Source organism: Schistosoma haematobium, chromosome ZW (genome assembly GCF_000699445.3).
Source record: "Schistosoma haematobium chromosome ZW, whole genome shotgun sequence".
NCBI lineage: Eukaryota > Metazoa > Platyhelminthes > Trematoda > Strigeidida > Schistosomatidae > Schistosoma > Schistosoma haematobium.
This window is the reverse complement of record NC_067195.1, coordinates 47,239,683-47,263,527: the sequence shown is the minus strand read 5'-3', so window position 1 is coordinate 47,263,527 and position 23,845 is coordinate 47,239,683. Positions and strand designations below refer to the sequence as shown.

The 23,845-nt window shown below is 29.4% G+C and overlaps 1 protein-coding gene across 1 annotated transcript in view; it reads right to left on the bottom strand.

The window, feature by feature from the left end:
* Positions 1-3,868: 3,868 nt before the first annotated feature.
* CHRNA2_1 (Neuronal acetylcholine receptor subunit alpha-2) overlaps positions 3,869-23,845 on the bottom strand; it is a gene marked incomplete at its 3' end in the record, with an annotated part of 44,814 nt that continues 24,837 nt past the window's right edge. Inside the window, exons 3-8 of the mRNA XM_035731372.2 lie at positions 11,893-12,002; positions 10,049-10,384; positions 8,488-8,606; positions 7,020-7,106; positions 6,154-6,272; positions 3,869-5,563 (exon numbers count right to left, since the gene is read on the bottom strand). Coding sequence (XP_035587006.2) covers positions 3,869-5,563; positions 6,154-6,272; positions 7,020-7,106; positions 8,488-8,606; positions 10,049-10,384; positions 11,893-12,002 — 2,466 coding nt within the window. The remainder of the gene's footprint in view (positions 5,564-6,153; positions 6,273-7,019; positions 7,107-8,487; positions 8,607-10,048; positions 10,385-11,892; positions 12,003-23,845) is intronic.

Genomic DNA, 23,845 nt, shown 5'->3' with positions numbered 1-23,845 from the left:
TATCGATCATATTTACATTACTGAAAAATTCAAATTGATGAAGGACGTGACAAGTTGGAGAGGAACTGACATGGCTTCGAATCACCACTAGCTGGTGGTTGTCGAGATGAAACTGAGGCTAAGGAAGCACTGGACAACTGGAGAAACAGCATTTCGACGGTTCAATACAACCTCCCTCCGACATACTGATAAACTCAACAAATCTAAGCTAGCTCTCGACAACAGGTTCTGAGCCTTATAAAATCTCTTGGGAGACGAAGGAACCACTATGGAGGACAATTGGAAAGGGATGGAAGAAGCACTAACTTAAACGTGTCAGGAGGTTATGAGACCTCAGGAAGGATCACCATAAGGGGTGGATTTCTATCAAAACAATGGATAGGATTCAAAAAGGTAAGAACAAGTGGATAGCAATTAGTAACAGTCGAACAAGAACAGAGAAAGTGAAGGCACAATCTGAACACACAGAAACAAACTAGTGAGTGGAGTGAAGCGTTAGAGCTGACAAGCAAAAATAGGCGGGATAACGGACAACGACAGTGGAAAAAGTTGCAACATAAGGAAATATGAAAAGATCATTCGACACAATGACGAATAAACTGGCAGCCAAATATAGTTAACGAGAGAGATCTGTCAAAAACAAAGAAGGTAAGTCAATAATTGAGATTGAAGAACAGAGAAACAGATGGGTTGAACACTTCGAGGAAATCTTGAATATACCAGCTCCATCGAATCCATCAGAGATCAAAGCAGCATACACAATCATTCCTATCAATATCATTCCAGTAACGATCGAAGAAATGAGGATGGTCGGTCATCAGATAGATCAAGAGTGTGTAGGCAGTAGGACCTAACAATATACCAGCTGAAACATGGAAGTCAGACACAGAAGTAACTACAAACATTCTCCAAATTCTATTAAGGAAGATTTGGCAGGGAGAACAGTTGTCACCGACAGACTGAAAAGAAGAATATCTCATGAAAGAAAGGAGATCCGATCAAATGTGAGAACCAACTACCGATGTATAACACTGCTAGGAAACGTTTTCAATGCATTGTTGCTGAATTGGATGAAAGGTTTCTTAGACACTCAGCTTCGAGATCAAGAGACTGGATGTCGTGGGGGCCAGTTGTGCACAGATCAAATAGTGACACCTCAGATCATTGTTGAATAATCAAGTGAATGGAACTCGTCACTGTACATCAAATTCCTTGATTATGACAAGACGTCTGACAGTGTGGATTGTATGACCTTATGGAGACTTATTCGACTCTATAGCCTCGACCTACCCAAGGATGAATGCACGATCCTCAAATTCATCACGGAAAACACCAACCCAATCACAATTGATGAAGAAACTCTGGAAGTAGTGTGAGCCTTCACATATCTTGGCACCACTATCAATAGACATGAAAGATTCGATGCAGTTGTGAATGGAAGTGAGGAAAAAGAATATCATTCCGACAGTTGAAGAACACATGAAACTCAAAACAATCGTCAGTCAATATCAATGTCAGAATTTTCAATATATATATATATATATCAAGACAATTTTGTTTTACGAAGCTGAATATTGGAGAACGGTTATCAAAATGGTACAAGTGTTTATAGACAATTGTCTACGCAGAATACTCATTGTCCGTTGGACGTATACATAAACGTTTTATGACAGAGAACATCCTAGTTTCTAACTGAAGAGGAAATTCGCAAAAGACGTTTGAGGTGGATAAGACATACATTGCAGAAATCCTCAAATTGCGTCACGAGGCAAGGGCTAACTTGGAATTCTTAAGGTAAAAAGTAAAGAGAAAGACACAAGAACGCATTGCGTTCAGAATCGGAAACTGAGACCAACAGAATGAATGACGATTAGGAACTACCGGAAATGAGAGCTAAGGATATAATTGGTTCGAGAATCCTAGTCGGCACCCTAAGCTCCATGAAGCGTAACAGACGTAAGTAAGTATTTATGACTTCGAAAAAAAGTCATCATTCGGTTAAGTTATTCCTCTGACTGCTTCTATGAAAAACTAAGCGATTGAGTTAAAAGATCAACAGAAGTATATTTTGACACAATACATCATATTATCAAGTTTTATTTGGTGTTGTGCATGACCATCAACGAAATTATGGTTTAAAAGCAACCCACCTATAATCTGTCTATCTTTATTGATTGTGAGATTTGTGGAAGTCGACATCTACTGAGGAATTGATGAATAATAAATGTCTTTTTTCTTAATACTGAACTCACTGTACGAGGTTATGACAGGTGAAGTTCAATCATGGTGGAAGGAAAGTAGTTATCCACCAATAATACAAAGTAACTTTCGTGCTTTATTTCAAAACTGTAAAATATGGAATCTTAGCTCAATGTTATTCACTCATTGAAAACTCTAAGGTCTTAATTTTCATCTTTGCGCCTTCGTCGTTGATACACATTACTGAAATATTTCATACTCGAATGAAATAACTTTATACTAACTCTATACAAACAAATTTCCAATCAAAGATAAATCAAAACATCACTTGATTATTATTTTCTTTTTCAAGAATTTTCTATGTTGTCTAAAACGTACACTCAGTTCTGGTTTAACAAGAATTAGTAATCTTTCTTTTTTATCGTGTTTCTCTATTTATGTCAATGCAAACTGAATTCCTATCATTAAAAATAAATAATTTTTTAAAAAAAAACCACCAAAACAATAAATGTTATAGAGAATAATTACATTTTTTAAATAGTTTGGTTAATATGTAAATTGATAGTTAATCTTTTTTCATCATAGATTGTTGAAAATATCACTATTTCATCCATTTTCTTCTCAGAATAACATACTACTGAAAGAATCTATATCAGTAGTTGTATTAGTATCAAACCTATCTATATCAATTTTGTCTACAGTATAGACATTATACATGAAAAGAATCAGAATAAGGAAGTCATAATATTATTGTGATTTTTCATTTGTTTTTTTAATAAATTAAGCATGTTGAATATGTTTTGTAAATGTATCAATTGTATCATGGTATTTTAGTAAATTCATTTGGATGTTTAAAGATATGTGTTAAATATTACATAACAGATTACACGAAGTAATATAGATATATAAACAGTATAAAAACGAATGACAAAACTAAGAAGAATCACTTAATAAACTTCTTCTAAAGAATGAAAATTTCAATATTAGTGAAACAAAAAAAAGATAAATAAAAAGAAACAAAAGAGCACAACCACATGTTTTGATTCACCAAAAACAAAAACTTTGTTCTTCATAACCAAATTACATTTCACTAAAAAGTAAATAAATCAATCAATAAATAAGCATAAGAATAATAGAATAGGGATAATTTCAGAAGAAAATGTTACACAAAACATTTTCTTTCTTTCTTTTTTTCTCTTTTTTTTCTTTTCAACAAATTCTATCTATGATATAAAAGGTGTAATAAATTGAATATTTTCTTGTTCACAACCTTATTTATTGTAAGTTATCCTAAAAATAAACAACTTTTATTCAGTGCGTATATAATTATAAATTAACGGTAATGTAAATTATGATTTTGTAAATATTCCATATAGAATAAAATGTATTTGTAGTTAGATATGAGCAGTTGAATATTGGCAATAATACAATGATATTGAAAGTAGATCATTTATTATTTAAATATATACAAAGATACAATTTCAAAAGAACAAAAACAAACAAACAAATAAACTTTTATTTCATTTGAAAGAAATGAAATAAGAATTTTTGTAATGAGGAATTAATTTGTGTGAGTACAATTTCTTTTTATATTGTTTGTTTCTTCATTAATTTCCTGAGTAAACATTGACACAACTTTATTTCATAATATAACATAAAATTTATATTTTCAATTAGATTTTTTTAATTCATGATCATTAGTTCTTTTGTTTAATTGATTTTTTAATTGATCTGATTTACGTAAAATTAGATCATTATCAATAATATTTTCTTCAGTATATTGTTTTAATATATTTGATTGTTGATCAACTAATCGTTGATAAGGTGATAAATAATTATTCATATTATCCAATGAATTTGTCATATCATATTTATGTTTATTTTCATTAATTAAAATGGTTTTTTCATTATTTATTATATCTAAATTTATCGATTTTTTAGTATCTAAGTTATTTAATTGTTTATTGATTTCTATTGTACCAATAAATTGATTATTATTATTATTAGGTAATTCAGTTGTTTTCATTTGATAATTATTTATTGTAATTGTTTCATTTTCAAAAAATGTTGAATTATAATTTTTTAATCGATATTCACGTAGAAATTCTACAACATTATATTCAGATGAACGTGGTATTAATAAACCAAATGCTGCACATAAATGTATAATTAAATAACATATAAAAAATATTCTATCCATAACAATAGCTATCATACGCCATTCTTTTATGATAATATTTTCTGTATCTTTTTTATCAATTCTTGATAAAAATAATTTAACAATTGAACGTATATCATTTACTTCATTTTCTATATTTTTCATTAATATTAATAGTGTTGATGATAATTGTAAATGTTGTATTGTTGTTTTATCTGAATTCATATTTGTTATAGTTGAATTAGTAATTAATGGATTATTATTAGATAAATATGATGTAGTTTTAACTAATGTAGATGATTTTAATTGTAAATTTGTATGATTAGTCGTTAATTCATTAGAATTTAAATAATTACGTCCATGTGGTGATATAAGTGCAGGCCTACCATTACGATATTCATATCTTATATGTGAACATAGTGAATTACTATCAAATGGTATAGATGAATTAGTTATTGAATGACGATTTATAGAAAAATAATCATTAGGATGTGTTTTAAACATTAATGCATTAAGATGTTGTTTACAAACATTACAATTTTCAGGATGTTTTCCATGTTTTGAACTTTGTATTCTTGGATTTAATATTCTTGAATTTGTGGAAGTATTTATAACTGGTAATGGAGTACAAACAGTACAATGAGTTGCTGGTGCATACGATCGATAATAATATTGACAACATGTACAAGGTTGTTGAGAATTACCTAATATATCACAATCATTAAATTTTGATGGAGTTAATGAACGACTGCGTATTTTTGATAATTTTGAATGACAATGACATGATCCCATGAGCTGTTGTGAATTCGATTCTTTATTAAAGTTATCCGCTTCAGTTTGTGTTTCACAATGACGCTGATTTGGTCGATATCGTTTATGTTCAGTAGTATCAGTATCATAATCATAATTATCTACAATTAAGGTTTTTAATCCATTATTCTCTTGTACCATAGCAAAACGTGCTTTACCCTTTTTAGAGCGCTTCATTCCAATAACAGATCCAGTATAACCTGATATATCTTGTTGTTCGTTGTTTGAATTAACTAATGCTGACTTCATTTGTACCATTTGTGATGAATAATCGTTTTTATTTTGGTTGACTGTTGTAGAATTTGAATTACTGACAACAACAGCCAAAGGTGTATTTTGATCACCTTCTTTACAGCTGCATTTACCATCACAAACACCATTCAGAATGTGACATAACTAGAAAATGTATAAAAACAACATCCCCTCCCCAAAATCAGTCAGTTCACTAAAGTAAAATGTTTTATAAAAAAATATTCATAATTCTTCATTTTTCTGTATTTATTTGATTACTGTAGTAAATAGTTTTTCTCTCTCATTTTACCATACACATACAATGATTGTCCAACGTAACTACAAAATAAAATCCAACATTTTCAAACCTATCAAGCATACAGAACGAATTTGTTCTTTATGCCTAACTGACATTACCACTAAATGCTTGGTCAACTGCAAAATTGATTGTTGACATGGCATAAGAATTCTAAACAACAAATTCATTTATCTGATAACAAGTTATGTTGAACTTTCAGATACTAATTTCAAATATTAATTAAATGTAAGCTAATCTTATTAAAATAAATTTTTCCCTATCGATTTTTATTATAAACATTAAAGAATTGTATTTCCTTCATTAAAATCCTTCTTCGATAAATTATATAATCATGAAAAGCTCTTTCCAATTACCATAACATTAGTCATATAATTTATGCTCATTTCACACTACTAAACAGTCAATCAATTATTTTTTTAAACACAGTACGACTTACCCTTCTCAAGCACTGTGGCACCCTATTTCTTTTATCACCACGGAAATACAGATTAATCACAAATACAGAGAGAAAAGAAGATAATGTGATCAAAATCATGTTCAAACAGTAGTAATAACCTGTAGAAAACAAAAATGATAGATGATTAGTCAAAATTCACCGACTTACGCAGATTTTAAGGAGTTGCAGGTATTAAGCCTGATATATATTGTTAAATACATTGAATGCAGTATTATAAAGTCATAGAACAAACCACTGAGAATAACTTTGAAGTTATTCAATCATGAAAAATGAAGTTGAAAATAATTGTGGCAAAAACTAGTAGTATTCCTCAATTTATTAGTTCCATGGACAAATTATCCATCAAAAGAAAGTATATTTAATGTTAACTGAACAGTTTTAACTTTCAGATCGTTAAGTAGAAGCTTCTCATAAACCATAGTGTTGCTACTCATTTCGTAGCTGATGAAATCACGGGATAGAATACAATCAAATCGATTAATATTGGTGGTAATCGATTAAGAGAATTGTTAAGAATAACATCAAATTTCAGTTTCGTTTTTTTTTCAGTGGAACATTGAGAAACAATAAGAGTTTACTACCAGTCAGCTTAAACTATCAAACTTAAATAATGGATTCCGATATTAAGTATCAACTAACAGAATGATAAGTAATATCTTCAATATATCACACTGTGGTACAGTGTTTTTGTATCAAAACCTTTAGATGTAGACGGATGACTTTTACTTTGTATCATTATTATTAGCTAACTGTTCGTTCTACAGAGAATGTATAATCTGAAAAGTACTATTTCCTCACAAAAGGTTTATTAATATAAGGATTTACTAGAAAAATATACAACTTACCAATATAAGGAACACTGTTTGAGGCTTGTGGTGTAGAATCGGCCAGTAATAACAACAATAAAAAGAAGGCCACAAATATGTTCATTCCTTGAATGTTTCAGCAAATACAATAAAGGTGTTATTATTCAAAGGTTTTTTTCAAATTAAAAAAAGATTAAAAATGGTTACATTTCTTACGGAATGCGTTGAAAATCTGATTTATAGCGTCATATATGATGATAAGAAAAATAAATGGATTTAGGTCTGTAAATAAATATTATACTAAGAATAAAGATTTCTAAACGCTGAAATTCTAATCTTGAACAAGGCCATATACTTTAACCAATAATATAAAATATTCCAAAATGAACAGATGTAAACAAAGATGTCGGATCCTTACTACATAGTGAATGAAAGCTAGATTGAAAGTAGGCACGTTATTTCATTGAACGATAGTATGAATCTAGTTACTACATTGAGAGCCTTACATACAAAGTACCAAGAACTTTCAATTGAGATAATGATATGCATCAATTATGGTTGAAACAAACAGTTCCTTTTGAAAGCATTAGCATTAAAAATGACGCTGTATCAATGAGATGAATGCAACTGTGTATAGAGTTTTAAATGTAGATTCTGAACAGTAGTCATTTTGTTTTTAGCAATGCAAAGATCTGACACTAGATTTTCATCTTTTAGCCGATATCTAAACATGTGTGTATTGAAGTCCATAAATAAAACTGCTTATTCACAAATGTAAGTTGAGCAAAAAAACTGCATTTTTTGAGTGCGAAATCTTTCAGCTTGTAAATGATAAATATAATTCTAATATGGTGACCAACAATTTCGTTTGACAGTTGAGTCTTAATTAATTGTAGTAGTCTATATAGTGTTGTTTCCTCAATCGTCAGCAATGTCTTATATTGTTTGCGACGCGTTGTCATTTTATACATAAGCACACCATTCAGTAACATAAAAATGTATTTATCTAGAGAGTGATATTATCTTTGACCACTAACGATTTGGGGGCTTAAGTCAACAATACCGTTTTTGATGGGCTGCTATCACCCGGCTACATATCACTGCGTCAGAAAAAGAAAAAAATTATTAGCTCACTGAACTTTGGTTTGAACACCTTGAAATCTCTAACAAATCGCAAAAATTCATACTTTAGGGTTGCAATTTAGACTTTATTTCTTAGCAGGTTCTTATTGTACAAAAAATATAAGAAAAGGAGCGTAGCCGAGTTTTTTAAGTCGCTTGAACAATCAGCTATTTTAGATTTCAAACTTGATTTTCAATAGTTTTTAAATAAAATTTAATTTTTCAAAATATCTCATTTCTGCCGGGTTTCGCATATAACTCCGAAAGATCTCACTGGCCTTATTCTGACTGTTTGCTTGTGGTTTGTCCACCTCTGCATAAGATAAAGTATTTGATAAAGGAATAAACATTTTTACCATAAATAATTTACACTGAGCTTGCTTACCAAGAACCATCTTTGCAGGTGATTCTGGAGGTAACCAGAAAATGACAAGTGTCAATGATGCCAGTAACACACATGGTAAAACCAAAATGTATGAAAAGAATGCAGCATTCCTTCTTAGGCTGTAAAATATTTTTGAAATATCAACTCTTTTGAAACAGGTTCATACAGATAACTCAATAAATAGAATTTAATAATGAATGGTTTTTTTAATTGTAAATTTACTATTCAGGTTGAATTAGTTATGAGGAAAACACGCTGGGTATACGTGTTTTAAATGTGAGTGGTTTGGTTGGTGCGTATGATATATTTATCAGATAGAGGTACGACATTACATAAGGTGAGTACCCTGAAATAGATTCAGCCCATTTTACATACCCATGGTCTCGTAACATTTCAGTTTTTATTGCAAGTATTTGATCCGTGACTTTTTTAATAGTAATGTATCTTTTAACATTTAAATTATTCTTTTCTGATAATGAAGAAATAATATCCGCCGACGTATACACTTTACATTGTTAATCACTTTAATATACTACTACTACTACTACTTTTACTACTACTATTACTAATATTGCTACTACTACTGCAATTGTCTTTTCGTCACGTTTTATATCTCTCACTGTCAAACTTTGAATGTAGAAATTTCTAAGGAAATAAGGAAATCGATTTCATAGATCTCTAACTTCTAGGAAATTTTAATTAAATCTGATGAGGAACTATTTTCTTTTTTACATCCAACCTCTTCGTCAGTTTCATAATAATTAGGTATTCAAATAGTGATCATGAAACTGATGAAATTTATGTTTCCTAATGTTAAACATTAAAAAATCGCTTAAGGTAACATTTTAAAAACAAACTTGTTAAATATATTAAAATGTCTCTTATCATAATGAGGTGAATGAAATGAATATCACAATGAAATTTAAAAAGGTAAAATTTAGGTTTTCGTTGTATTACAAAAGATAACAAGGTACTACATGCTATCAGACATTTTCTATTCATATTATAGTTGTCATTGTAATACAAGTGTTATAAAACCAAGAAACGCAGGATCAGAAAAGAATCTTAAAACTCATTTTTTTCTTTGCATTTATACAAATCTAATCCTCAACATTTATCCCGGAGTATTATGGAACCTGAAGCTGTACTGGACTTTTCGGCTGCGATTTCTTCGTTTTAAAGAACTATGCCTATAACGAAAATCGAAGGAACTAGATCTCAGCATTGGTAGTTACGTGCGCATACGCTGCTTAAAAGTCCAGAGCTACGAAAAATTTATCGATATACTGTTTCTTTGTGCTGTATATAATTTAAACAAATAAAACTGACCAATCAAGATAAACCTAGGAAAGTTACAATTTGTCAGGTTGTTCAATGTTCTGCAGAACTCTAATAACATTACGAATAATTTCATTTGAAACGACTAATCATCTGACAACACATTCACTGCTTACAGTCTCACCGTGCAGGGTTATGTTTATCTCATTAGACTTCCAATTAGTGTTTTGTGCAAGGTTTAAAAATATATACAGTTACTATATCAAATATAATAAAAACTTACAATAGAAAGAAAGTTAAATCAGGATAAAATTCTGGACAACAAGGATATGATTTTACATTCCTTAAAGCTGGACGTGCAATTACTTCCCATTCATTACTTTCTGTATAATCACTTAACAGAACTTGTGCTTCATTATTAATAAAAGAAACATCTAATTTATTTCCATCATATGTCCAAGATCCAAATTTCAAATGACATGTTTGTTCATCAAATGGAAACGATTTTATATCTATTTTACATGAAGATTTAAAAATTGCAGGTGGAATCCAGGTTAATTCTCCAGTATGTTGTACGATAACCATAGCATCACGCATTTCTTTTAATCGTTCATCGGCGCTAGAATATAATGAAATAAAATAGAAAACCATATCAGTGAAAAGTGAATTATGTTTTGATAGATGTTTGAAATAAATGCAAGTTTTTTACTATTCCGAAGAACTCATTAACTGGATATAAATTATAAAATTTTTCCTAGTTAATGGTTATTAAACTCTGATTGCTTCTTTAAAATAAAATTTAAGTCTTTTTGAAGTCTCGTAAGTTTCGCCGAAATATTTAAATAGCATAGGTTGGATCCTAACTCCGCTTGGAGCCTCTTTGGCGCTACTGTCGTTCCAAAGCCCGGATAAAGGAGGAGGGTTTTGAATAGGGTTAACGACCCTATCCCGTAGAAAACTAACTCGCTAAAAATACACTAACCAGTAACTTTGGATCCCAGATCTTTGAAGCTAGTTATGAGTATCCTCATTTTAGATCATTTAGTGAAAATCAATTTATACAAATTTCCAAAATTTAACTCATTTTTTTGATAACTTGATAATCAGTCAGTATCGCTGATAATTTCTATGTTTTTGACAACATTATTGAATTCAAACAGTTACGTATGATCTGGAGAATCGAATAAAATTTAAAATATAAACCATATGATTTGAACTTTGTAGGTTAAAATAAGGTGGTGGTAACAAAGTTTGGATAACGTAAGTTCAATTCCGTCTGGTCATGTATATTCACTTTTCAGAAGGCTTAAATTATCATTTTATAGCTATTTAGTGTTTTTGGTCGCTTGTGAATATTTAGTTGACGTGACGTTAAATGTTTTAAAACTGGGTGAACCTTCAAAACTACTCAATTGACGGAAATATAAGTATACGATATTTGTTTTATAAATGCAACGAATATTTACCATGTATTATTATTCATAATTCATTACTCACTATAAAAACCTTATATACTGATCATTAAAATCCTGTTTAATATACTCTAGCAAACACACATTTGATGAATATTCTTCTTTCAATAATAAGGCATTATATGCACTTTTTAGTTCATTGTATGTATCCGATGATTTTTCGAAAAATATATCATATACACCACTGATCAAGAATTACTGATGAAGTAGTTACAGAGAAATTGAAAGTTATATTTTTACAGAATATGATTATTATAAAGATAAATGTAGGAAAATGAGAATGTAGTGGTATAAAATATGAAGGTTTTCATCCCCAAATTGTGTGATGTACAATCCACCAGTTATCTAAAATTAGTTATGTAGATGTGTCGGAATTAACATTTATCCTTCACATCACTGATGCGGCATCCAATTATTCAACATATCTAACTTCTACACGTACACTATTGAACTGCAGATATACGTTCTAAAGATTAAACGCTCGATCCTTTGTGGGATTGTGAATACACATTTCTGAAGTGTCTTATATTAAATACAAGCTGGTGTTCAATGCTTCCTAGGTTACGATAGTTATATGAACAACATTAGTCTATGACCCCAATTGTGAATTTAATTAACTGTTTCTGAAGAGGATCAACTAATCAATTTAACTTACTAGTTATATAATACAATATCTGGTGTCCAAATGTGCTTATATGGAACACGGACTTCTTGAATTTGTGAATAATTGTCTGGATTCCATTTCAGAATATGATCGGTCCAGCGCTGAAAATGTATAATAAGTAATCATGTATGTTTAAATTACATTCAAAGATAAACATGTTCAATATGACATTCATTTGCTTGAAAATCGATTATCTACAGTCATTTACAATTCTTTACAAAATATTTATGACGTCAAAATTGGTTTCCATTTACTGGACAAATTTATATACTTAATTAGATGGATTCTTATCTTCTTTGTAATAGATTAGTTGACTTAAAAATTTAAGCGTGAGAATTTTAGACCATTAAATAATCATCATAAAGATGGAAAGGAGAAGTTGGTTTTAAAACTTATTTTCTTGTAAACAAGAGTTTTTGAAATGTCTTATGTACGAATGTTCACTAGGTATGTTTCTTGAGTTATCTTACTTTCCGAATATACATCTTAAATACTTATGTAAAAATGTTTCTACTATTTGAAACTATTCACCAAATGTGAACTTATTGTATTTCCAATGTTTCCCATTTATATTCACAACTTTTGAAAATAGCGTACTGTCCTTCATTGTCTGGTAATAACATTAAAGCAGGAGATGATGCTTTAATGTATTAATTAGTTATTTTAATATTTTGATTATAATCAATTTGAATAATTAAAAATGTTTTAATATTTAGGTGATAATTTGTTTCATGGACTTATGAATCCAAACGAAATATCGATAGTGTATTGATAAAAATGAGCCATGGATAAATTTCCAGCAAGCTACCTAATCTCTTAGTGGTTATAGTTGAGTGATAGCTTAAAATGTATCACTTCACGATTTTGTCAACATCATTCCTAGATATATGAATTTCTATTGAAAAAAATGTTCAGATCAGTATAAAGGTTTGATGCAAACGAAACCGTTACAATAGAATAGAAAACAAAATCTTGGAGTGTGCAAGTTATCTTCCAATATTTAACATGATTTCTATATCTTAACAAAAATGGTCATAATTAAGTGTTGAACCTATTTACAACATGAGATTATATTAAAAATAAAAATAAACAGTTGAAAGATAGATATATTTAAACAATATATACAGTTGAAATATTTCTTTCTTCTTTATTATCATTAGTCAAATTTTTCAGTCAAGTTGACCTTATACAAAGTACTAATGTCAATTATAATGAAGTCAAAAACTAGTTAGTAAAGTAATCAAACTAATTCAGTTTAATGATCTGAATAATTGAAGCTATTCAACCAATTTACTAACTAACAAAATATACTTTTTGTTTGTCTAAATTATTTCTTGAAATAAACAGTTCACATCTTCAGAATTTGCAAAAAAAAACAAACAAAAAAAGACTTCTTTTTTTTAAATAACTTTTCTTCATTTTTGTCTTAACTCCTTTTATTTCGTTTAATTTATCAATAAACCATATAATTTGCTAACCAATATCTGTTGATCATTGAATCAATTAATCAACAATAATAAAACAAAAATCTATAGAAATTAATAATAAAATTTAGGTCAACTAAAACTTTATTTATTACTGTAAATAATAGGAAATGCAACTGTTTTTGTTAGTTGTATAACTCAAAAAAAAGCAATTCATTTATAGTTTTAGCGCAATATTTAATTAATGAGTAAGCAAGAAGTGAATTCAGCGAAGAATATTTTCTTTTCGACGAAATCATTTATATAAGAGAAGTGTTTTAGTTTTCGATTCAATACTTATTGTATTAAGTGTTGATTTGGATGATAGTGATAATAATAATAATGATTGTTGTTACCAGAAGTATTTAATAAAACAGAGAATAAAACAATTTAATCAATGAAAGAAAAAAAAGAAAGAAAGAAAGAAAGAAAGAAAACAATCGAATACAAAGTGAACGAAATCTCACTTATTTTGTTTATTTTTGTTGTCATTTGTTTACTGATTGAATTAATGATATACTAGATGGGATGATCAATAAATTTATCAACGATTCACTATAAAAGAACTTTTATATATCCATGTATATATCTTAGTTATTTATAACAGATAAAGAAATATAAACAAATTAAAATTAAAATGACACATTATTACATAATTTAAGTGAATACATTCTTAATCTATACAATAGAAACATAGTAGGAAAGTGATTTATGAAAATATATTATAGAAACTAAACGATTAGGGTGTAATATTCTGTTAATCTTCGATAAGTTATTGTTAAAATTTAAAGTATCATAGTAGTTTCAACTATAATTTGTTAAGTTTGAAGATAATTATTCATTATATACTTGAATCAATTAGAAAAATGATTGAAGATTGTAAAGGAACTAAATAGTTATTGAGTTTTGTTTTTCCACTTCTTAACAGTGTACAAACACAACTGTTGACATATGCTCTGGTTGATGTGGTCTATTAAGATAATTTTCTTCAACAGTAGAATTAATTGTTTAATGGTAAAAAGGTGATGAAATTGTAGTGTCGGTTATTATGTTAAGCCCATATACCTTATTCTAGCTATCGGATAGCCCAATCTATTCATTCTACTTGAATCACATTTTGACCTTGTTAATTATCCGCTTGTCAATCTTGACTGTTTTTATATGATCGCATATGTGTGTACTCTACTTATTCCATTACTCATCACATGTCTCTAACTTATTTTCGTGTGACTATAAATATTGATTAGCGCTTGACTAAAGGGGAGTTGGCTTACCCGCCATCTCCACTGCCAGTCGTTCCTCTTCTTTCTATTCCATTCGCTTTATATACAAAACATATGTATTCACAAGTCCATTCTCGTTATTTGACTTATTTAGTTCCGTTATTGACTAACACGATTTAAGTCGATGATTATATACGAGGATAGGTGATAACAAACATTCATACGATGTACTTGGAGTCAGATCCCGGGTCGCTAAAGTGGAGAGCCCTTTCGACGACATCGTCCGATCTAAATGACGACAAACTAAAGGGCCCCACAAAATATATATGATATTAGATAACACCGTTGGATGACGAATCATTGGTCTAGAGGTTGAGCTATGGTCCTGAGTCCGAATTCTACGAGTGGGATCGTGGATTCTCACTGCTGAAGAGTCCCATACTAAGATGAGACGAACGTCCAGTACTTCGAGGTTTTCCATGGTGGTCTAACATCAATCGGTTCATGATCTCAACCAAAAACTTAACAATCTCCACAACCCCTAAACTGATTATTTCAATTGTGTTTGGAGGCATTATTTTGGATATCTTAAACTAAGATTTTGTGTTTGTTGACGTTCATCAATGAAACACATTTGCAATTTAGGATTAACTTATGCTACTGATGGAATTTCAACACGCGTTGATTATTTTGGCAGTTATAGATCATTTATAAACATTTAAGCCCTATATTAGATCATTCTCTACCTGAATAGATCAGTGATAATGTTTAAAAGATGAAAGATATATCTAATTTATAAGTGTGAGTAAATTCATGTTACTTATACTAAGTACATCATATCAAACAAATTGCACCACAGTGTTGGGTCACTTGGATCGGCAGTAACATTCTTACTTAATCACAAGAAATCGTCCATAACTAAGAATTAAACAACATGACATTGATTAATAAGTAAACATACAATGAAAACTTCATGTTCTTCAAGAGAATATTACAAATTGTATTTGGAACATAAAACCAGTTGTCAAACAATCTACACTAAACTACTGATATCATCACTCATGTTTGATTTAAAAATAAGGCATGAATAAATGAAAATATAAAGAAACATATCAGCACGTTTAATTATGTCTATGAATAAAACTACAAAATAAAACAATTGACATTTTAATTATTTAGAATAATTAAGAAATTCGACAACTACAATAAAGATAATCACAAGTGAAACTTAATCATTATATTACTTCACATATATCGTGACTTTATATGTACTCATATATGGTGATTAAAAGACTTATTATACAGTAAAGTGTTGCTTTTGTTATTATAGGTCACAGTGAAAATATGAATAAGAGTTTAGATCAAGAGGTAGAGTTGATAAACAGTAAACCATTGTTTATGAATGCAAAAGTTTAATTTAATTCAAGTTCATCACTGTATAATTAATCACTTCTATTTAATCATTGCTTAATTATTTACTTAACTATACAGAGGAAAAGAAGAGATTGTTTATTTGTTATTAAAGGGACAGTGTTTATTTATAATAATTAACCAGAGTTTTTATATATTGGAAAGTTATGTTTATCATTGACTTATCACTTTGTTAAACTAGATTTCACTTTCTCAGATGTATTTATCTCACATATATGTCCCAATGTGATGTTATATACTTGCTGGTAAGTAAAATTAGTTTATAACTCTGAAAGAAAAAAAAGTAAATTGTAAATTAGTTGCTCAATATTAACGCGATGATCATTAAATTTAGAAGTTCTGTTTTATCTCCGGATAAATCTATTGTGTGCTTAGTAAAGAACTAATTGTCCTGTGGTCTGAATACATCAGAGAATTATTTACTGTTATTGTTTCATAAACTTATGAACTAGTTTAATTCACTTGATATTGTTTACTTAAATCTTCCTATTGATGTTTAGGACTGCAGTTGATCGGTCTCTTATTGGCATATGTACATAATGTGTGTATTGCCTCAATATTGCCTTAATTCACAAGCATTATAAGCTGATAAATCCAGCCGAAGAGTCCCAAATAGGACGAAACGCGCGTCCTGGATTCCACTGCTAGCCACTATCCATATTTGCTATGAACTAATTGATTTTCCATGATCTTCGCCCTCAAAGGAATAAAGATAAATTTGAATAAAAAGCATTTTTCATCTAAGTAACAGTCTTTTTGATAAAAGATACCTAGTCAGTTACTCTCTCTAAATTCCTTCAAAGCGCCGTACACCATGCTTTCTCTGAATGTTTATGTAGATATTATATTTATCACGTTTAGATGCATTCAAACATACAACGCATCAAAGAATGGCGAAGAATTTATCCGTTCTCCAAAAACAATAAAAAGTTCAAAATTAATCTTCAAGTATGATAAATAATCACTGAAAAATGGAATTTACTCATCAATTACATTTACTGCCAAAATTTAATCGAAAGATAAAGGAAGACAAGTCCAAAGTCATCCAGTCGACTATCATTGGAAAAAACAAACGGTCAATGGCTTTTCACTGATTTTTAGTGGCCTACTTCGATCAATCTATATTACACTGAGACTAACCCCGTTTGTGGCGACAGAGGTAATAAGAAGCCAAATACGGGTTGAGTCGGATTGATTTATTTCGAGAACTCGGTTATCCAGACAGACATTTAGAACGAAAAGCGGAAAAGTGAAGCGAAGTGAATGAGGCAAGTGTGCCAACTTTATTTTGATAAAGCTTGAATATATAAATGCTCTAAACAAGTATGTGTGTGATCAGATTGTTCGAAATGTATTGCACAATACATATCACTTAAGTTCTGATAAACTTCATCTTCTCGTTGCATTATCGAAATTTATCAAAAAGGGATTAATTGTTTTAAATCTCTGATATAAGAAAACATTTCAAATACTTCATTCATGAAAATAACATGGTGACAGAGTTTAAAAAAAATTTATTTATATAAAAACCTAGTCTTTCAGATAAGATATATCATATAGAAAAAATATATATTGGCCTACTGAAGTTATCAATCATGTCTAAGTTCTATTTTAAAACTCCAAGTACATAAATTCAAGAAGAAAAAACGTTTTTTTAAAAAAAAAGAAAAAATAGGCTAAAAGAAAATAGTTTGTAAATGTATTTTTCCTTTATGATGATGATTAGAATGAGGATATTTTTTGTGAATACTTTGTTCACTGATAAATAATAAATGGTGACATTTCGTTTTCTTGTTTAATCACGCATATTTGTAGATATTCCATTATTAAGTAATATATCATTTTTAAAATGTAGACCTGCATAAGGCACTAAAGGACGGGATAAAAGGTATATATGTATATATAGTCACTGCTGGGTGAAATCTACCAAATAGAATAAATTCCATATATGATGATAAATAAAAATGTAGATGGAAATAAGTTTTAAAAATAGACCAATTTTTTTTCTATTTCCAATAAAAAGTAACCTTTACGATATCTAAATCATAATAACAATATTCTATTATCTACAATAAGCAAAGTTTCTTTTTTATAAAGTCATAACCGAAATGGAATAAAATGGTGTTTATTACAAAATTCATTCTTTTACTTTTATCTATGTATTTGTTTTACTTTTGGAATGAATTGTTTCGACCTGTTTGAGACATATATATATATATCTTTATGGTGTAAATACAACCTATTTGAGACTTTTAGTATTTTTTTTTATTTCGTCGAGAAACATTCTACACCGTTCTGAATAGGCAACAAAGGCATTTGATGAATCTTCACCCAGAAGATTTGAGTGATCGTGAACATCGATAATTGAAAGTAGTTCTGAGAAATACATCTGTTATTGGACTAATAAGGTCAATTATAGCTGAAGCGAAGTCATTTCTTGACCAGTAACCAAAATAAGTATCTTTTTTCTGTAGTAATGGTAACCGAGAACGAGAACTCAAGTTGGGTAAACCATTTATTGCTTAGTGAAATATGAGGATCATAAATTTAATACATCATGTGCACATCTTCGCATTGTCTTTCACATACTCCATTATTCCTCTAATTCTGTCGTTATTTGGATTCCTCTTCGATTTCTTTTCTGTTCTCTTCAATTCAATCTTTTGCTGGCCAGCATTCCACTTCCAGTTGTGACTACGTGCTATCTACATCTTTCAGTATAAGAAGCATACAGTATAGCTGATACTGATCAGTCAATGAAGGTGAAAATCTCCTATAGGCAAGGCAATTCAGCATTGTATCACATTTTGTTTTTTTCGTGGCCTAAGAAGACAGACATGATTGTCCGGTAAGTTTGTTGACTTAAAACCGAATTTAATGAGAATAGTACTAGTTTTTTTACGAGTATAGATTCTCTTTGCCAACAAGTATCAACTAACATTAAAACCTCTTCTCAAAGCAATATGTCAATCTTTTTCAACTGTTTTACGCTGAGTCAATTTTTCATTATCCTCTAGCTTACTAGCTCTTTTCTGGTAGCTATTCTGTTTCTAAAATTTCCATTTGATTGCGACATATTTTGATATTAAATCTAATAGCTTTACAAAAATGCTCTTTAACAGAATTAGAACACAAACACTCCATAGATATTTCCTTCTGACAACTAGTCACTTCAAATGTATCTATATAAAAATCAAATCTCAACGTATATGACGTTAGGTACTTTCTTTCAGTCTAATAAACATTTTTTATATAAAATGTGTTTTTATGATACCCAGTTATGCATTTATAGTTAAGAAATAATATGATGAGATGTTAAGGCAGAAGTTACGCAAAACACTTTAAATGACTTTAGATGGTAGAAAAACACAATTAACTCATTCAACATATTCAGAAGTAACACCAATATTGAAGGATGAGTTGCTTAAACCTGTCAGTTGTTCTGATTATTCAACTCAAATATTCCTGTAAGGAAAGTTATATAAGCTGACTTTCTGAAAATCTAAGATTCCATGTTTTTAAGTATTTTTCACTATTCTTAAGTGGATAATGTAGTAGTTTTAAGAAATTTAAGATTAATATTAATTAGTTAAATTTAATAATATCGCATATCTATAGTTATATACTATACGAGAGTAAATGTTCATATTCTTCGAATCAGAGAAACAACAGTTTAATGGATAAAAATAAGTGGGGCTTTGCATCGAAAGTAATAAAATTCACTCATTATCTACCTTGACCTACTATATACTCAGTGAAGTAGTAATCATCTCATTTGTAAAGTGATGCAATTTGATCAATATATAAATCATCTGACTGTCTTTATTTCCATAACTTGAATTTATTCTATTTAATTTCATTGTTTAAATACATTCAAACAATTTGATCAAAGTTTATATCATTTGTAATATAAATAATAATTCCATTGTTCAATAGAATCAATAATGTAAGTATAATAGTAGGATTCTAGAAATATCTATGATAATTACATTAAGATTTACTAAATAATTTCCATAGAAAAGTTTACTTTATTAAATCATATTCGTAAACAAATGTTCTCTACAATGTGAAAGGATAATTTCCATGAATTTGATGTACGATAGCAACTATCTACAAACCATTTCGATTATGGTTAATTTTAGTTAAGCCCATTTAGTAACTTAATAAACAATGTTATTTGAACAGTATATTTCTTTGTACCGTTATGATCACTAAATCACATGACAGAATCTATCTAAAAGGTTGATAGTTTAAATATCACTCAATGATTCATCCTCCTCCCCATGTATATATGTACTCAAATCCTATTTATCAGCTTTTGCTTTTCCTTGTTGTGTCCTGACTCAATTTACTACAAATTCACCGATGTAATTGCTCGTATATACCCTGATGTGCTTATAGCTTTGTAATCTGCGCTATCTGCTAATGAACTGCAGTTGCCACTTCTCATTGCATTCTGATTTCTAAACATCGTTGAGCTTTACATAATAACGATTATCGTGGTGATTGATAAAAGAAGCAAAGCCACTACAGAATGAAAATATCACGATGAACATTTTCTATTTCATCGAAATAGTTATCTTGAATATTATGATAAAAATTATAGGAATAAAGTAGAAAAGTATTTTTTTCTTTTTTTATAATTTCACTTTTATTCATCTTTATTTAATCCAACAATAATTTAATGTATATTTGTATCCGTGTAACATATTCAGAATAACTAATAGTTTATAAATATGAACAACTTTTTAATTATTCTCTAACTGATCGTTTAACTGGATAACAATATCTATGCTAAAATTGTTTTAAATTCTCATAGGATTTATTTATCTGACTAACAAATCATATTTAAAAAAACATTAAGATAAAACAAAGATTATTATTTTGAAAAACACTTAGATACTACTTAAAATGGATATATATATATATATATGGAGGGAGAAACAGAGTAACTAAATAGATAATAAATGATCACAATTGGTTGATCACTGGGTGGTGATCAACCAATTGTGATTACATCTCAGTCCTACAGGAGGTCGGTCGCGGCTTGGATAGCTCAGTAGTAATGTCTCTGACTGTGAAGCTGGGTGATACGTGATCGAATCCACCAGGTAGCACCAGTTCCCTCAAGATTACAGGTACACCTTGCTGACGAGTGCCAAGTAGCACGAAACCCGGGTCCAGGGTTTCCTGTTGACTACCTCCAACCACCATCTAACAATAAATGATGTTTAGTTTGACAAATATTTTACTTAAAAGTAATTTAGGGTATCATTTTCTTTTAAATTTGAAATTTATTAAAGTTTCTGAAGAGAAAATCTTAATTGACGGTATCATGCTAAGATACTATCTACAGTTAGGTTAATTTAATTTGTTAAGGAGAGCAAGAACAAAGATTGGTGCAGAATAATATGAATTCATGAATTGACACAGGACACGAAGTCGATAAGCTGAAGTCCTTCAAGGTGATTAATAAACAATCAAGCTCCAACCTTCTGAAATTTACTGAAGCATTAGTAATCAAACGTCTAAAACCAGACCTATGTATACAAAAAGAGACAGTAATTAATCTTTCGTTACCCTGGTAACAATAACCCCCTTTTTATTCATTTATTTCCGTTTATTTATTTCTTTACTTATTTATTTATTGAGTCATTATTCCAACTCTTTCTGAAGTTTAAATTACATTATACATAACTGACTGATTTCAATTCATATTTCCTTTATTACCATTAATCTATTTTCATGAGTTCTAATCACTGTTTCAATGTTACGGAACTTTCCCTTTCAAACTCTATTTATTCGAGACAAAATTTTATGACCTCATTAACTCTATCGGAATCTTCGCTACATCATGATACACATGTATTGATCCTTAATCACCCTCTTATGTATAAATATGTCAATATCTGTAATAATGTTAAATTTTAAATATTTTAGGTTGTAAGCAGCTGATGACAACCTAACGAAATAAAATGAATTCATATTATTCTGCACCAATCTTTGTTCTTGCTCTCATTAAGATAATAAAGGGAACTATGTGTATGTAATTTAATTTGATAACTCCATTTGAATTATTATCATGAACTCTTGTTGATGTGATAAATGAATTTAAGAGGAGAATATAAATAAGTAACGTTGAAAACTAATAATTTTTTTGGATAATTAGTTGATGATTAAGGTTACATGTCAGTATATTGGTAATTTAAGAAAATATGGTCTAATCCCATATTATAAGTATATACATGTTCATGATGAATTTCTATATTGACAGTGTTTTCATATGAAGTATGGTTAACCCTTTATTTTATCAACATAGTATTCGTTTAAAGATCATATATTAATTAGAATCGAAAATGGTTTTAAGTAAAAAAATATTTTCAAAGAAAGTATAGAACATGATACCTTAATAAGACAAATTGAAGTTTCAATTCTGACGTGATAATATTTTTAATTGAAATGTAGATCGTATACTGAGAAATTATTGTGAATATAATTATGATAAACCAATACAAGATTTTATTCATGAACGTTGAATAACCCTAGCTCAAACCCTATAAATAATGAACTTTCAACTTAAAATTTGTTGAAGAAAAGAAGTTGAAAATCTTTATGGAGTCACATGACTTCTGTAATATTAGTGATTCAGTTATATAAAACACGATCTGTGGTATTTATCTTGATGATCGTTTTTTTATTTTATGTCGCTAGTTTTTACGTGGTTGTTAGAATGGAAAACAATTTTCTTCATGATTTGTTATTTAAGTAAATTAACTATTTTAGCCATTATCTAATATATCCTCTGGTGACTTTTTGGTTCTTGTATATAACCTCTTCTTTTTTCACTGTTCCCCTTATTAGTTTCTGGATTTTTAGTAAAATATTATGCAGTACTTCCTGGTACTTTTGACGGTTGCTACTAGGATTGTTTATGAATCAATTTTTACCTTTTGGCTCACAATAAAATGAACTTTAGTCGGTATCTAGGGTAATTTCGTCTCAGGGAGAAATATCTGTATGATATTGGTCATTCCATTCAAAAGATTTCAAACACTATCTATCTATCGTATACTTAAAAATTAATGTAAATAAAATTATATCAAACCAATGAAAGATGTTTTTCAAGAATAAAAGTTTATTATTATTAGTGACTTTATTGAATATTATATTTTTGCTACATTATGGGATTCTCAGCACCAAGTATTTCAACAAGTTTCCTTTTCTTATTTCTTGATTGATCCCTGCACTAAATATCGAGTGGTTGCCAGTTAGATGTTAGCAGTTCAGGAATCGACATTTGCATGTTCCTTTCGATGTATGTTGTCAGCAACCACGATATCACTGACTGGGCTCTTTTATAACTCGTACAGCGAAATTCCGTAAACTTTTCAGAAACGTACCTGAATAGGTTATGCTACTAATAAGCATAATGGTGTGTTAAAACAAACAAGGAAACAGACATCTTGTTGAAATAGCCGAATGGCGGGAACAGGTAGCTCAGATAACAAGTTATTCATCATGATAAAGAGAAAAACTAAATCTTCAGAATTATCACGCAATCAAAATTTCCATTTTTAATGTTAGAAAAAACTTACATGTAAATGAAATTAGAAATGCTGAAATATTTTTTTATTAAACAAAATCTTACGTCTAAATATTAAAGTAATAAATAAACATATAGAAAATGAAATATTCCATTCCGGTCTGGACAAAGATGTTCAATGGCTCTATACCTAACTCCATTTGGATCGTATGAATGATTGTTATTGAAATATACGTCCTGATTACCTCCGTTTAGTCGTGATATGATGATATTATCGACAAGCT